Source organism: Parasteatoda tepidariorum, chromosome 7 (assembly GCF_982258835.1).
Source record: "Parasteatoda tepidariorum strain Cologne lab strain chromosome 7, Ptep-v5.0, whole genome shotgun sequence".
NCBI classification, from domain to species: Eukaryota; Metazoa; Arthropoda; class Arachnida; order Araneae; family Theridiidae; genus Parasteatoda; species Parasteatoda tepidariorum.
Genome location: NC_141761.1, coordinates 65,262,283 through 65,279,489, shown reverse-complemented (window position 1 = coordinate 65,279,489; position 17,207 = coordinate 65,262,283). Strand labels below are relative to the sequence as shown.

At 28.6% G+C, this 17,207-nt stretch overlaps 2 protein-coding genes across 3 annotated transcripts in view; one reads left to right on the top strand and one right to left on the bottom strand.

Annotated features, from left to right (window-relative positions):
• Elk (Eag-like K[+] channel) overlaps window positions 1-17,207 on the bottom strand; it is a 257,112-nt gene that overhangs the window by 143,460 nt on the left and 96,445 nt on the right. The gene's annotated exons all lie outside the window — the stretch shown is intronic.
• On the top strand, window positions 6,073-6,639 carry LOC147807204 (gephyrin-like). Its single transcript, XM_087168824.1, has one exon. The coding sequence runs from the start codon at window positions 6,073-6,075 to the stop codon at window positions 6,637-6,639; it is 567 nt and encodes a 188-aa protein (XP_087024950.1).

Sequence of the window (17,207 nt, the reverse complement as noted above, 5' to 3'; positions counted from 1 at the left end):
CACATATGAAGACAATTTAAATGTTCGGAGACAAGAAACCAAAACAGATTGATTTTCTTAAAGTTCTGAAATGACTTCGAGTACATAGTTTGCCCTCTTATGATTGCAGCCAAGTTTTACTCTTTCCGAGTATGAACTTTTCAAGTGTTGTGAAAATATATTTGCAAGACAATTGTAAGTAAAAATATTTTTTTCCCTTTACCTAAAGCGCAATCATTTATTTACTGTTATGCATATATAAGCAGGTTTGTGTGCTCATTATAAGGCATTGCTAATTTTAAGAACAGATAGCACAAGTAAGAAAAGAACAAAATAAAGATACACCTAAGGTTACGGAGTGATTCCAGGCCATGACCTCCTTCTACACAGTGTTTAGGCGAAAGAAACGGTGAGATTGCTCGGTTAGGGGGGTTTCCAGATCCAGCGCACTATAGTTTAGACATCTTGCATTTATGTATGTGCTTATTTCTAGGCAGTAGTGGTTAAATTCCACATTATAATTCCAAAAATCAAAAATGAGAATTCTGAAGTTTACTACCATTTTAACTGTTAAAATGAAATACTACAGAATATCCGGAGATGTTCATAACAAGGTATTAATACCATTTTTTTTCTCGATTGCAAAAAGTATAATTATTCGAGAAATCTCTTATGAGAAAGTATTTATGTTGCAAATGTTAATAAGTTGTGGCAGTCAAAGAAAATTTATTTATTATTCCGTCTAAAAGAAAAGAAAAATTGTTGAGTTAGGCTTTTTACCAGATTTTTCTTTTTTATCTTTCCGCACTCCACGTGTGTTTTGAAGAATATTTTTGACAAGAGTTTAAAAAACAGTATTAAGGTTGGTCATTGCGGACCCCCCTGAATATTACGAAGAGAATTACCTTTGCGGGTAGCTCATCATATGCTTTGAAGGATATTTTTTCAAACTTCTCAGAAATTAACCACGATGGTTATGGAGGGTTTGCTGATTCGACCCAGGTTCGAATCTCAACGATGGTTGGTCAATTTGAATTTTTGTATCCCTGCTAGCACCAATAATAGTGCTGTCGCAAAACTCCAGCAATGGTAGAGGGATCATGGGTTAGAATCTCTTGTTGTTGGTCTAACCATGGGAAATTTTCGTAGTTTGCCTTACCATGTGACTCAAATGGAGGTTATTTCAACCAAAAAGTCCTTAGGAAAGGAAAGTTTGTCTCAATGCTTAATCCAAGAGTTGATTTGTCTACTGTGTTGAGTTCAATATTTCAAGGCACCGGAGTTTAACATAGCCGTAAACCAAAAATGGGTCAGCTGTTAAACGCCGATTGTAATTGAAAACAAAAACCATACAGACCTAAATGAACTAAAATTATGTTTCAATTTTATAAAAAAAAATAATTATAAAAATGAAAATAAAATAATTAAAATTATTTTGTTAATTCGATTGATTTAAAGCACTAGTAAACTGAAGTACTTTCAGTCGCTCTATACAAGAATAACTGTGTCTATAATATTATTTATTTAAATCCTGAATATTCTATATTTCATTGGCTGTAAAAAGCTAAGGGGAGCCATTCATCCTTAAAACAGAATCTTCTTTCTTTTTTAGCTTCACAATAAATGTTTGAGGAGGGAGCAGTTTGAGTTAGAAGTGGAATTCGTGTGAAAGTGCGAGGCGTTGCACCTTCTGGCTGATCCGGAATTTATTGATCAACACTTGAAATGTTGGGATGAGAGGAAACAAGCGCCACACACGGCACATTTAAGTTACTCAAAAGGAAAATTGTGTACCCATCTCCAGAAATTTAAAAACTCTTTTTTTTTTTTTGAGACAGAAACGAAACTCATTCGACTGATTTAACTCCTGACATTTTGCAAATTGCTGACTGAGTATTTCTTTCAAACTATTTCTATCTCTTATTTTATCTGGTTTTGTTACCTCAAAAAGAGATGGTTAAGAAGTAACGTATTAAATTGAATTTATTAATTTCAACATGAAACACTGGAAGTTTGTAGATTTTTAAAGTTTCATACCGATTTTTCAATTTAAAAAAAAAAGAAATAGAAACAACGCTTTTTATAAAACTAATTTTTTTAAAAATTAATTGAATTTTTTTAAAATACTATGCTTATCTTTGCATTAAAAGTAATAAAATCTGTGTCAAAAAGTAACCATAGTCGTTGTCAAATTAATAAAGTGATCTTAGGAAGATATATTTATCTATCTATCTATATATATATATATATATATATATATATATATATATATATATATATATATATATATTCATATATTCCAAATAAAAATCATTATAATTAAAAGTAAAAATGATAGGTTCTTAGATTCTTACTACAAGTATTTCAGTAGTTAGTCGTCTCCGAAAATGAGCAGTTAGAAGTAGAAATTGTTAATAATTAAGCATGTACTTGTGGTTGTGGTGTAAAAGATAAATCTCTTCTAGTCTTAAATATTATATAATGTTTTTTTGACTTATTGTAAATACATTTCATCTTCTTAATCAGATTTGCATTTTTATTAATTTTTAATACGATGTCAGCTATGCCAAGTTTTGACACTCATTTTTGACGTATAGTGCTAATTTTTTTCTTTCATTTTTTTATTTGGTTAGCTTTTAAAAAATATCTAAAACCTTATTAAGTCAATAAAGTAGATTATCTTTCAGCAATTAATTGGCATTTCTTGATTGCATTACTTTTTGTCAAAGAAAAACATATTTTTATCAGAACAAACATAAGGAAAAAAAAAGAAGAAGAAACGAAGATTAATCTTTCTCTCTCTCTTTTCCACGTTTATAAATTCTTTTCAAAATAAATTTTGAAACTATTTTTTGATTTTAAATTAACTAAATATTATTTTCCGGGTTTTTTTTTTTTTTTTTTTTTTTTTTTTTTAAAGTAATCACTCTAGCTGTAACATTTTTTATTCGCACCGAAATGATGGTCAGATGTAGGAAAGACATGTTTATTCAGTGATTAATTTTTAATATATGAACGCGTTTATGAATAATACAAAAAAGTGCTAGTTGCGTGTGTAAACCAACCAGACCAGCTTTTGTTTCCATTTAAATACGAAGCATATCCAGTAGTATGTTACCGGCCAAATATGAAATAGTGTGGAATACCAAGGCATTTTATAGAATGCTCGGCGTTTCATAGCAAAATATAAAACGCGAAAAATATTATATACTTCGCCTAGGTATACGTGGGAATTCTGTTGAATGAAAAATGCTCTTACCAAAAAGTATGATAGAAAAAATCCATGATAAGTTTAGGGTATAAAATGCGTCCATTTTTCAAAACTATAAATGCTATCTTGAATAAAATAAATAACTAAACAAAGAAAGCCATGAAAAAAATTTCTTTCAAAATGCATAATAATAAAATGGTGTTATACAAAACAATTTCATGTCTTTTTTATGAAACAATATAAAAGTCTAAGTGTTGCATGAAAAAAAATCTTAATTTAATTTTTTACAAATAATTAAATAAAAAACATATTGAGTAGGAAAATTTTAAAAAATTTTTCCCTGAAAATAAAAATTTTATATTTAAAACGAAATGGATATGTATTTCATAATATGGTGATTTGGATGGTATTTTTTTTAAATTTTGTGAGAATATTTCGGTATTTTAATGAGCCTGATGTTAAAAGTTGACGGAATATTAGATTAGTTTAATGTATTCTTGTATGACTTTAGATTAGTTTTATGTGTTCTTGTATGATTTTAAATTAGTCTTATGTATTCTTGTATGATTTTGATTTTGAAATGAGGAGCAACGAATAAAATAAAGCTGATTAATAAGTAAAGTGAAAATAGAAAAAAATTATCACTTTTTTCTTTTTATCTTGATTGATGTCACTCGGTAATTGGGGCATTACACTTACTTCCTTTGATTAATCTGATTACTAAAAATAATTAACAGTAATAATTTTCAACAGCCGCATTCCATACACTAATATTTTTATTCATCGGTAAGGAGCTGTGAGGTTAAGGAGAATGATAATAGGCAAAGGATAGAGCTCTGCAAATCCTGATTTAGTTCTTTCATGTTTTCACTAAAACAGGTAAAGGATTTGATCAAATCACTTCCTTCCTTTAGGGAAATCTTTCAACAGAGTGACAATTTTAACATCTTGCAGGAATCGATTATTTAGCTTAAAGATGAGATAAAATCTCCGTTTTTATCATCTGCCTGCCACATAAATAAACTGCTCTGCTACAATAAATAAACTCCACTTAAGAAGTATAATGAAATAATTATCTCTAAAAATTTCTTCATTACTATGTTATTTGACTTCAGTTTTTAATCAAATCACTTAAATTATTGGATATCAATAGCTGTATTTAACTAAAACATTATTAAGAAAAAAGTCTAATAATCTAATATATATATATATATATATATATATATATATATATATATATATATATATATATATATATATATATATATATATATATATATATATATATATATATATATATATATATATATATATATATATATATATATATATATATATATATATATATATATATATATATATATATATATATATATATATATATATATATATATATATATAGAGAGAGAGAGAGAGAGAGAGAGAGAGAGGGATTCAGTCAGTCTTAAGTTTATTTTATTCATAATTTATTCATTTTATTTTTTTATTCATTATTTTATTCAAGTGGTATGAATCGTATAGTTCTGATAGTATAAATAGTAAGTTCTTGTAAAAAATGAAGCAGAAAGTTATTATTATTGAAATACAGACAATAGAAAATATGTTTTTGAAAAATAGAAGGTTAAAAAAGAGAAAATTTCTCCTAGAAAGAAAAATTTAGAAAACCACAGAATTTAACCCAATCTGAAACTGCTTTAATTATTCTCAGTTTTTATTTCATATTTACTCTCAGAAAATTTCTGAAAATGAAGAGCTACGAGTACATCACATCTAAAAGTGATGTTCTGTTTCCCTAATTTATGTATCACAAGTCCGAAGGCGTTCCTTTGTTTTATAGATTTTTCAAATGAGGTCAGTTTTCATTCCAAACTTTTGCGTGTTTTCAATGCTTGTAAGTTTGGAAAAGATTTTTTTAAAAAAAATATTTGAATGATTTTAGATAATTAACATCAAATAAATAAATGAATAAATAAATAATACCTTAAGAATATAATAAAAAATATTAAAATAAGTAATTTAAATTTTTGGAATTAAAAAGGTTCTAAGAGGCTAAATTGAATAACTTGTTTTTTTTTGTCTGAATATCATAAATTTTCTTCATTTTTCAAATCATAAATGTCATCTTTCTAAAATTAGTATTACTTTTTAGTTTTCAGCTATGGAATAAGATTGAAAAGTATATCGATTTCTCATTTAATCAATTCCACTAGTATATGATAGCTGTCTGTTTTTGATGAACTACAACAGGTTCTTAGGAGCAGTTAAAATTTGATTTAAAAGCTGCATGCTGCGTTGCGAATGTTTAGAAATTACGTGCAAGATGAAATTCTCGCGCATGCGTGAATTACTTCGACGTCAGATCGCATAAGAAAGGCCATTCTCTTTTTATGTGGTTCACGCACCTTTATTCGCCAAATTTCGCCATCAAAGAAATATGAGAAAACTCTGTGAAAACTCTGATTTTCTTCTATCGGCGGTGATTGGTAGTGTGGAAACCGCACGGTGTGATCTACTTGAGCTTTATCTGATTTTTAACTCATTTACAGAATGAGAACTAATAAAATTCTAATTTTACGCAAAAAAATTTTCTTCGATTTTTTTAAACTTCTTGTAGTTTAGATTAAAGCGTATCTAACTGCATTTCTTTTTCTCCCCATTAGATTTTTAACAACTGCGTGAAGTGAAGTAAAGCAGTGAGATTTTGCGGGATGTTTGTTTACTTTTTATCTTATCTCGTTTGTGTGTAATTTAAAATAGTTACTGATTGTAAGATTTATATTAATCCATTTATATTAATCCATTTTATTATTAAAAGAACCTTTTTCGTTCAATAAATACCTCAATTAAATTTGAATTTAAGGAAATCTGAGTAATTTATAAAGATGGAAATAGTTGAGTCATTTGGGTACAGTGTCGGTGTTTTAGTAATTAGTGATACAGTAAGCAGCGGTGAAAAGATAGATTTAAGTGGAAATAATTTACTTCAATTGCTGAAAAGTGGAAAATATTTTCCCGTAAGTACTATCCTTGAAGAGTGTGTTCCTGATGACTTGGACAAAATTCAAGAAAAAATGAAGCAATGGGTTGACAGTAAAAATATTGATCTCATTTTAAGTGTTGGTGGTACTGGATTTTCTATTCGAGATGTTACACCTGAGGCTACTAAAGGCATTATTGTCAGAGAAGCACCCCATTTAGCGTCTCGCATGATATTAGGTTGTTGTGAAAAAACTCCGTTTGCTGTATTATCTAGAAGTGTTTGTGGAATGCGTGGTCAAAGTTTAATTTTAAATCTACCCGGAAGCAAAAAGGGTTCTCAAGAGTGTTTTGAAATGATCGCGAATGTACTTCCTCATGCTCTTGATCAGTTAAAAGGAAAAATTAAAAAAGTAATGAAATTACATTCTGAACTGCAAGGAGAAGGAACTGATCGAACTAAATTGACGTAAACGATTTTACGTTTAAACAAGTAGTTAGAAATAAATTTTCTTCATATCATTTCAAGTTATCAGATGTATTATATTTTGTTGAAATTGTTTATCACTGATGTTATGTTTTAGCCATTTTATTGTGGTTAATGAAATTTATTGTTAGCTTCTTCAAAATAGTTATTTGTACTATTTTATAGATTTATCATTCATGTAATTAAAACTTAGGTATAATGATTTAACTATTTTTATGTGTTTATATCAAACTAATTATATAGTGTTAATGTAATAAAATGCATTATAATTTAAAAAATATAAATATACTTCATAATATTAAAATAGTTTTTTTAGGTTGAAATTATTTGGAACATATTTCAAGGTTATTTTTTTTAAATAACTTAAATGATTAAAAATAATAATTAATTATTTTTATCTTTTTCAGTAATGTAAATATCTGTGCACATAGAATTTAACAATTTAAATTGTGCAGGAAACTTCGTTCACTGTACAGTCTGGTTAATGTACAAAATAATAGTTCTTCTTTATAATCTGTTTTTTTTGTCCAAGAAGTTAAGAGACCAAAAACAGCATTCTACACAGTAATTAAAAATATATTAGACATTTGATTAAAACTTTATTTATTAAATTTTAAAAGAATTACTAGTTGACCAATTTAACTTACCATTTTTAAGCTAAACACTTCTATTATTTATTTATATTTAAAAAAAAATATTGTCAGTATTTTTTATATTTGTGAATTTGATAAGATAAATTTTCATCCGATTGGGTGGAAAATTTAGCTAGAATTTACCCTTGGAATGAGATAACTTCTGGTCACTTCTGGTATAATTACTGGTCTTTAAGTTGTTTAATACTAGTAAAGGCTATTTCTTTTATGTTGGTACTACAATTTAATAAACCAATTTGACTATTATTTTCATCAGGTATGGATGTTAAACATTTTATATTTATAAAATTTTTGTCGATATTTCAGGTCTAAATATAGATATATTTATCATGGAAAATATGTTACATTGAACAAATCCTTAAGCCAAGCATTTTTTGTATAATTTACATACATTATCTTAGCTGCCATATCAACTGTGATCTACACCTTTTAAGTTGATTGGCCCATAAATTTTGACGCATAATTGTCTCATTTTTAGATAGCTCATGTTTCTTCTCTCTCTTTATTTCGAGCACTTTACACCCACTTTATACTTCGGTGATTTTCAAAATATAAAATTTTTTATTATAATTTGCAGCATAACATCTGCACTGACACTTCTATTGCATTTTGTTTATTATAATTTTACACTACCAACTACTTGCACTATTAAAACACTCTGGCAGTTTATTTGGATCTTTGTTGTTCTCTTTTATTATCTTGTTTTATTTTCTTTTGATTAGCTTGCATTGCTTCTATTTTTCTTTCACATTCTGTAACTAGTTTCGGAAAGTCATTATTTGTAATGACAGCTGGGCTTATACCAATGCCTATTTTTTTTTTAGTGTACTGCTATTTTTATGTTTTAACTTTCTTGCTTAGCCAGTCTTTTATGGAGAATGATACAATCGACTGACTAACTGCTGTAACTGCCTTGGCAGAGCAGGAAGGGGGGAAAATTATTGCTTATTATGAAAATAATAATTTACTTGAGGAAACTGAACTAGATACTCTACTAATTTTTTTCTTATCTATTGTATAAGATCCAGAAGTGTTTAAATTAAATGATGGTATATCCCTGACCATTTGAATCACTAGTGATATAAGTATGACAATAAAAAGGATATTTAAATAATGAGAACAGGATTGACTTTGACCAGGAATTTCTTCGTTGATCAAGATTTACCTCAGATACACGGAGGCAGTATTTGATACACTCTGGTAAATTATTTAAAATAGACAATAGTTATAATATAACTTTTAATTTGGTTGACTGAATGTAAACAATAACAAGCTGCCTAAAACCCAAAGAAATTTAGAAAATTTCCACTGTATCCCTCCGCTTATGTTATGCTTACCTTACGAGGTGATGTGTGAACAGACTTAATATTCTTGGGAAGTTTTATTAAAGTGATTTATGTTTAAATTTGCGTGTAATTTTACCATTCATAAGAGTTTCCTGTAATTTATAAATTCTAAATGGTTGTGAATCTAAAATAAATTTAAAAAAAATATCACAACATAAATAAAGTGTAAGGTTTGCAATGTTTTGAGTGCTATCCCTTATTTGACTTTATTTGAGTAAAATATCACCATTATTTTTTTTTTTTGGGTTGCATCTTGCAGGGCATAGTATGCTTGTAGTCTTCCAAATTCTTATGTTGGTCGTTTCTTTGAAATTTAAAGAAAGAGTTATATTGTAAACACTACAAATATAATAATATTTGATGGCGCCATTTTTCAAGTTAAGCGTAAAAATCAATCGGAAGTAGTAACCCGGGAGCCTTAAAACAATCTGTGCTTAGCTTTACATAGTCAACCATCCATAAGGAAATTCAAAATTATTTTTAATACCTATAATAGGTAGTTGATAGTTCAACTGAAAAGAGAGAAAAGAAAAATGTTTAAAACTTAAGGTGTGACAAAGATTTTTGTTGTTTATCAAGGCTATGCTATTTTAAAGAAATTTAGCAAACAGTTCGGTTTTAATTTCTTTTCTGAACTAAATGAACAGTCATCTTATATTTAAGTGATAAATTCGTAAGAAGATAATTCAGAGTATTTCGGTGTTAGTTTTTAATTTTATTTTGATGAGAAGTATTCCATACATAGAAAAAGACTGACTAGTATTTACTCTGAGTGACTCTAGATACTTTTTAATATGTTAAAAAATTTAGTATGGAGATCTTTATGGTGATCAAAATCATAAAAGGGTGTCAGAAATGTAAAGCATTTTTATAGCGATAAAGTAACAATAATATTTCTTTCCAATATGGCTGTCATAAAGTTTCAATAATTCAAATATTTTCATTAAAATAAGAAAAATATCCGAAATTTTCCAATACTTATACATTACTTCATGTTTGTATACCACTGTCACGGCACTAAAATACACACAGCTCTCTATGTATTAAAATTATTTTTCCCAATCTTTTTATGTAAACATTAATTTTAGGGAAAATATGGATGGTAATTTGATTCTAAAACACAACATTTTACAGGACCAAACTTACTCGTAAGTTCTAAATTTTCGATCGCCAATAGTAAGTTGAAATTGCGAACCTTTTGTATACACTACTCATTTATTTGTTAATTTAATTAGTTCTTGATTAATTATGATGTTTCAGAAAATATTTTATGCTTGATATGTCACCATTTTGTCACATAAAAATTACACGCATTTTAAATTAATAATAGATTATATAGGATTTAACTAATATTTCACCATTTTCATTACAGATTTGCTGAACCTTGGCTAAGCTTTTAAATTTTACTCAACTAAAAAATAACGCAGTTTATAACAATTCCTTTTAATTATTACAAGCAAAAATATTATTTTACTTATCTCTAAATCTTTAAGTGAAAAAATAAATATAATGTCAAGCCTTAATCCTAAAACCTTTACAGGTGGACAAAAAACAGGAACAGCCTTCAATTTTAATTAAGGACAATAGAATATTACAAGCAGAATTACTAACCATTTTAGTATGTATGTTCAATATTTTCAAATGTCGCCAATCTGCTCCACCGTTAAAACATCAATCGGTTTTAGAACAAGAAATTTTTGCAATCAGTTTTAAACCTTTTAATTTCTAGGTCAATTACCTACAAAATTCAAATTTAACCTTTTTATCTGTTTTTTACTTGCATTGTTTAAATTTTGACTATTTGATTCAAAAAAAATAACTATGCAATCCTTAAAGTTGTCATTTCACAAAGAATTAGAGAAGGTGACTACCAGTGGCTGAGTGGTAGCTCTTCATGCTCTCGTGCCACAGGTCCTGGGTTCGATTCTCGGGCCAGGCAAGATTGGCTCAGCCTTTCATCCCTTCAGTGTGTCGATAAATGAGTACCAAGCATGCTTGGGAACTAAACACTGGGAGTTTCGCGTTTCGCTGACCACCTGACCGGAACATTTGCTCCTGCACCCCAGAGCCAAAGGTCAAGAAAACTGAGATGGGCACAGCAGCCTTTGGCCGTCTATGGGCTGCCGCACCACTGAGTCTGAGAGAAGGTGGAGAATGCATATCAAAGATGGCCCATTATACAATATAACAAAACTGTAATTGTGGGAAAGAAATTTATTTGTTGGGATTAATATTATTACTAAATTTAATTAGAAAAATTGAAGTTTGCTCCATTAAGCAGATAAGAAAATGCAATTATTGGATCTAAAGTTACTCCTGCTGGTTTTATTTTCTGACTATACATGATACTTAATTCTTAAAATTACTAAAATGGTGTATTTCATTTTTAATTTTCCCCAAAATAATATTTTGATAAATAAATGAAAGTGGTAATTAGCTAAATATTAGAGATTTTAATAAAATTTGCTATTGCATAGAACTGCTTAACAAGAACTGCTTAGCAAAAACTATTGGGTATAAACTATTGTTTTTTAATAAAAGTTTCACAATTAAAGACTTCTGTTCCAAATGGTTTAAAATACAATATATCAATTTTTTTTTTAAACAAAGAAAAATATTTTCTAGTTTCCACTCCCTTTCTTCTTAAAATAATGTCTCCAATGGACAACTCTCTTGATATTTTAAAATTAGTCTCTAAAACTCCTTTTTTTCTTCTTTCCCTTTTTCAGAATATCAAGGGATAAAGAACGCGAACAAAATTCCAGAAAAATTTATTGGCTGCCAGATCTTATAGGATTTGGGAAATGATCTTAGTAAGTTTCATACACAAAAAGAAAGGGGGAAAAATGGAGAACATGATTCTAACCTCCCATTTTTTTTTTAGTAATATAATATAAAATTTAATATTAATATAATATAAAATTTAGTATTTTAACAGGGTAGCTACATATCTTTGTTCTCTTAGATACATCTTGACATACTATATCTATGACTGAAACTTTTAAATTAGTGCATATTTTTATTTTTCAGTAACAACGATGTGTACTTAATGTATTTAAGTAGGTTAACAAATAAATTAATAGTAACATTATATATTATTTATTAATATAGATATACTTTTAATTAAAAGAAAAAAATTGGCAGGGTAGTGACTTTTAAATAAAAAAAAAATCCATTTAAAGTATATCCACACTTTGTGTCTGCACTAGTTCCTAGCATATGTTTGTTTATGCCTAATGCTGATTAACCGGAACTGTACAGAGTAAAAGTTTATATTAAAGTGGATAAAAAACAGTGTCATTTGTAACATATCATCTTCAGTTGAAATTCTGAAAATAGCAGAGTAAAGGGAAAATTTGAAAGTTTCTTTTGCATCTTAAAAACCTTTTGTTACAAATTTCTGATAAGTTATTCACGGTATGATTATGCTACTGCACATGGAAATGTATACCAGTGTTGTCAATTTACAGTATTTTACAGGAGAGATTTGACCCATAAATGAGAAATTTATTCAAGATGTCCATTTTTGTCCCATATCCACACTAGCTCTTTTCTCTCCTACTATTAAGCATATCATATTTTTAGTTTAATTTATTATTTTTTTGTTGCATTCACTGAAATAAATTTAATCTGATCTGCAATTCACTGAAATATATTTTTACAGAAATTCATCACACGTCCTATCGATCTCATTCGACAGACAGACTGATGTAGCTGAGAGGGTCCAGACCCTTCAGAATTTCTCAAAGTCGAAAATTAAAATATGTAAACAGTCCCTGATCAAATTATTGGACACACTCTAAGATTCTGTGTAAAATCTTAATTATCAGGTACTACTATAGGCGACTGAAACCAGTTTACACTTGTTTACGTTCTTGTATCAATTGGTTAAATTAGACGATATATAATATAAATTCTACGATTGGATATATATGACGATATATTATATAAATATAGAATATTTATTATATCAGGTATTATATTAGTATATTATAATTAGATCAAATTATTAGGTGTACTGCAGTTTTTTAATAATTACATGTTTTGCATGAATTTTTATATGCAATACTTTTGTATTTGAACAGACATTTAATGGGTTTTTATTCAGGACATTTTTTATATAATTCCTATTTGTATTTATTTTTTAAGTATTGCATTACAATTTTAACCAATTGATACACAAACTTAAACACGTGAAAACCGGCTTCAGCTGAGTAAAAACAAAGCTGTATAGAATCACCTGATAATTAAGATTTTGCATAGAATCTTATAGTGCTTCGAATAATTGGGCCAGGGACCGTAAATACATATATGATCAGAAATATTCTAAAAAAATAATTTTACCCCCCACTCCACCCAGCTACATGCCTGTACACAGATTTGGTTATGAAAAAATGTTACTTATGTACAGTAAAACATGTGACTTCCAAAAATTATCAAATTTTTTTTAATACTTCACGTGTGCAAATTTGTGGCCTGGTGTCTCAACAGAAAGGGTCTAAAGAATTAAAGAAACTATTCAATGCATGTAACATATACACCGAAGAGCCATTTCATTGCGACCACCTTTAGCCCTCAAAACTGCTATCCTCCTCCGTGGCATTGATTCCACAAGGTGCTGATAGGTAGTCTTGAGGTATCTGGTACCAAGCGCTCACCAACTGGACCTGCAATTCCCTCACATTGCAGAGGGGTTGGTAGCGTGGCAGCACGAATTTGGTTTTCCAAGTAGGACTACAAATGCTCTATTGGATTAAGGCCAAGTGAATTTGGAGCCAAGACATGACTTGAAAGCCACTGGAATGTTTCTCTAACCAATCCATAACGAGTCAACCCTTATGACATGGTGCATTATCCTGTTGGTAAACACCATCCCCCGCAGGAAAAATTGTTGCCCTGAATGGGTGAACGAGGTCTGCAACTATGTTCAAGTAGCTTACAGACGTCAGGGATTGTTCTATGAGGATTATGGATCCTAATGTGCCCCATGAAAACATTGTTCCTGGGGGAGAAACCATGAAAACCTGGATGAGCCCATTGTTATAGATGGAGGGTGGTCATAATGTAATGGCTCTTCGGTGTATGTATCTTTTCTTGGAAGAAAAAAAATGTGTTTAATATTTATAATTAATCAGAGTAGGAAAAACACATATTTTATTACAGACCAAAAAAAAGGACATGAATTTGCTACTAGTCAAGACTGATCACCACAAATTTTAAACTCAAATAATAAATCTTTTAAATAATCAGTTATAAAAACACCGTCTCTTTTTTCAACTTTCAAGTTTTTATGTATTAATTTTCTCATTCCTCAAATCATTGTTCCATAATTTTTAAAATTAAAAGCAGAGCCATAAGAGAAAACAAGACCTTTAACTCTTCCTTATCTATTATTTTAATCAAGAAATAAATTATCATATCCATAAGTTATTGTCAGCTATTAACTTTTACTAACTTGTTCACAAATAAATTTATAAATGCTTTTAAAGTATCAATACTTAAGTTGTTTTATTAAATAAGAGAAAGTTATATATGCATACGGAAGAAAAAAGAACAGACAAATGCACTAAATGGAATAAATTGAAACTTTGTCCAGAAAAAATTGTGAATCTTAAAAATGTGAATTTTAATTATGTTAGGATTAATTAAAATTATTATCTGCTGGTGAGAGCTACAGCTTGTGTTTGAATTTCAAATGAAAGTATCATAATTCTTTTGTTCTGGATGTTTCTTTGTCTATGATTTAGTAAGTTTATTTTTTATTCATTCGTTTATAATATATATATATATATATATATATATATATATATATATATATATATATATATATATATATATATATATATATATATATATATATATATATATATATATATAATTAGAAATGTTTTCGATGAGCTATTTTAGATTTCTGTCATTTTGACACTTATGGAGAAAATAAGAGTATTGAAATGAAAGAACTTCCGACTCATGTGCGAAATTAATATATGTTTTTTAGTTTGCGTATCGTTTTTACTTTATAATTCAGTTTGCATATTGTTTTTACTTTATAATTTTTGTATATTGTTTTTACTTTATAATTTTTGCATATTGTGTTTGCATTGTGTTTTTTACTTATATAATTCTGTTATTCTTTTTCGATTACCATAAGTTATATTTTATTGTCTCATAAACAAACTTTTAGAAATACTCTCGTTTACACTTAGTTCGTGAAAATCCGATCATTAGAATATATATACACCGAAGAGCCATTACATTATGACCACCTTTAGCCCTCAAAACTGCTAGCACTCGCCGTGTCATTGATTCCACAAGGTGCGGAAAGATAGTCTGAGGTATCTGGTACCAAGCACTCACCACTGGTCCTGCAATTCCCTCACATTGCGAGGGGGTAGCGTGGCAGCACGAATTTGGTTTTCCAAGTAGGGCCACAAATGCTCTATTGGATTAAGGTCAGGGGAATTTGGGGGCCAAGACATGACTTGAGAGTTACTGGAATGTTCCTCGAACCAATCCATGATGATTCGACCCTTATGACATGGTGCATTATCCTGTTGGTAAACACCATCCCCCGCAGGAAAAAGTGTTTCCATAAATGGGTGAACCTGGTCTGCAACTATGTTCAAATAGCTTACAGACGTCAGGGATTGTTCTATGAGAATTATGGGTCCTAATGTGCCCCATGAAAACATTGTTCCTGGGCGAGAAACCTTGAAAACCAGGGCGAGCCCATTGTTATAGATGGAGGGTGGTCATAATGTCATGACTCTTCGGTGTATATATATATATATATATATATATATATATATATATATATATATATATATATATATATATATATATATATATAACTATATATATATATATATATATATGTATGTATATATATATATATATATATATATATATATATATATATATATATATATATATAACTATATATATATATATATATATGTATATATATATATATATATATATATATATATATATATATATATATATATATATATATATATATATATATATATATATATATATATATATATATATATATATATATATATATAACTATATATATATATATATATATATATATATATATATATATATATATATATAAATTTTTCTGCCGACCGGACTGTGTCTGCGGACAGCTGACACCTCACATCAGAAAGATCCTGGGGTTCGAATTCCGGACAAGGCATGGATGTTCTTTCATTTTGTGTACTATCTAGCTTTACTGTGGGAGCAAAGTTAGCCCCTGAAATGGTGGCCTACAAATCTGACTAACTGATACCTAAATGAGGAGTGTTAATCGGCTGGGCATTTTTAAAAAGAAATAATTATTTTTTTCTTATGATCGCGGATTTTACGATTTATATGGCTCGAAGGAATGACTTCTGATATGCAAACTCGTGCAGACTATACTTTAAATTACGAAATCAGATACAAAAATGTACTTTCTCCCAATAAACACAATGTTTTTTCGGCATACTTGGATTTCTAATCATTGAACTGTAAGAGGGGAGTAGCCGCAATTTGGAAAATATTTCCATAGTTTAATCAGAAAAGTGGTTGAAAATGTGGGTTTGATGTTAATTTAATGTTTATTTCACATTTTGCTTATTTCGCCATATCTCAGGAAGTCTTTAAAATATTCAACAACTTTTTGCACAGAATAGTAGAAATTCGTTTATCCAAAGTTAATTTCATGTAAATAATATAATTTTTAATAATTATTTTATTTAATAATAGTTGAAAATTTTTTAATTTAAATTGTATGTAAACTCTTACACCATTTTGAACTATGTAGTTTTAAATGATGAAATACATAATTTGAATAAAATCGCTCTAATGGATGGTGTTTTCAGTAGAAATGTAAACAATAACAATCTTGAGCTGTATGCCTGCTCTAGTTCCGGTTAGAAAGCTTGCAGCCGCTTACTACACGTTATTCTGCGAGGCGATATTTTTAAACGGATAATTTTGTTTTCAATAAAAGAAATAAATTAGATGATTTCTGAGCTCAAATCTGCCGTATTTCATAAAATATTAATGTTATTATGTAATTCTGGTGAGTTTGAAGTGAAAATTTGTTTTAGTTATTTAGAGATACATTGTTAAAAAAGGTGACATGGTTGCTAGATTTTGAATAACTCGTTTTTTTGGCAGTCTTGATATGACCTCTTTCCTTAACTTTATTACTGTTTGCTCTTGTTGCAAACTGTGCACCATCTTACGTTAGTGTTAACACTTTTAGCATCGTAAACACAAGTATTGTTAGCATTGTAAACACAAGTAATAAGTAATCAAATACATTGTTTGAAAGAATCTCAAAACACAATGATGCCAAATGACTTTAAAATACAACGGAAACAGTAACCCGGAAATTTAGGCGGTACCGAGCTTGCAGCGTTCCCTTGTGTAGAAAACACCACCCATAGTTTTTGAGTAAAGAAATTTCAAAAAGCCTTTTTTTCCTCACTCATAATTTTTTTAAATCGCATTTTCATTCCTCAAGATATGAAATCTGTGGAATTAACCACATTTAT

Coding starts and splice junctions, on each gene's coding strand:
- LOC147807204 (XM_087168824.1), top strand. CDS start 6,073: ATGGAAATAGTTGAGTCATTTGGGTACAGTGTCGGTGTTTTAGTAATT.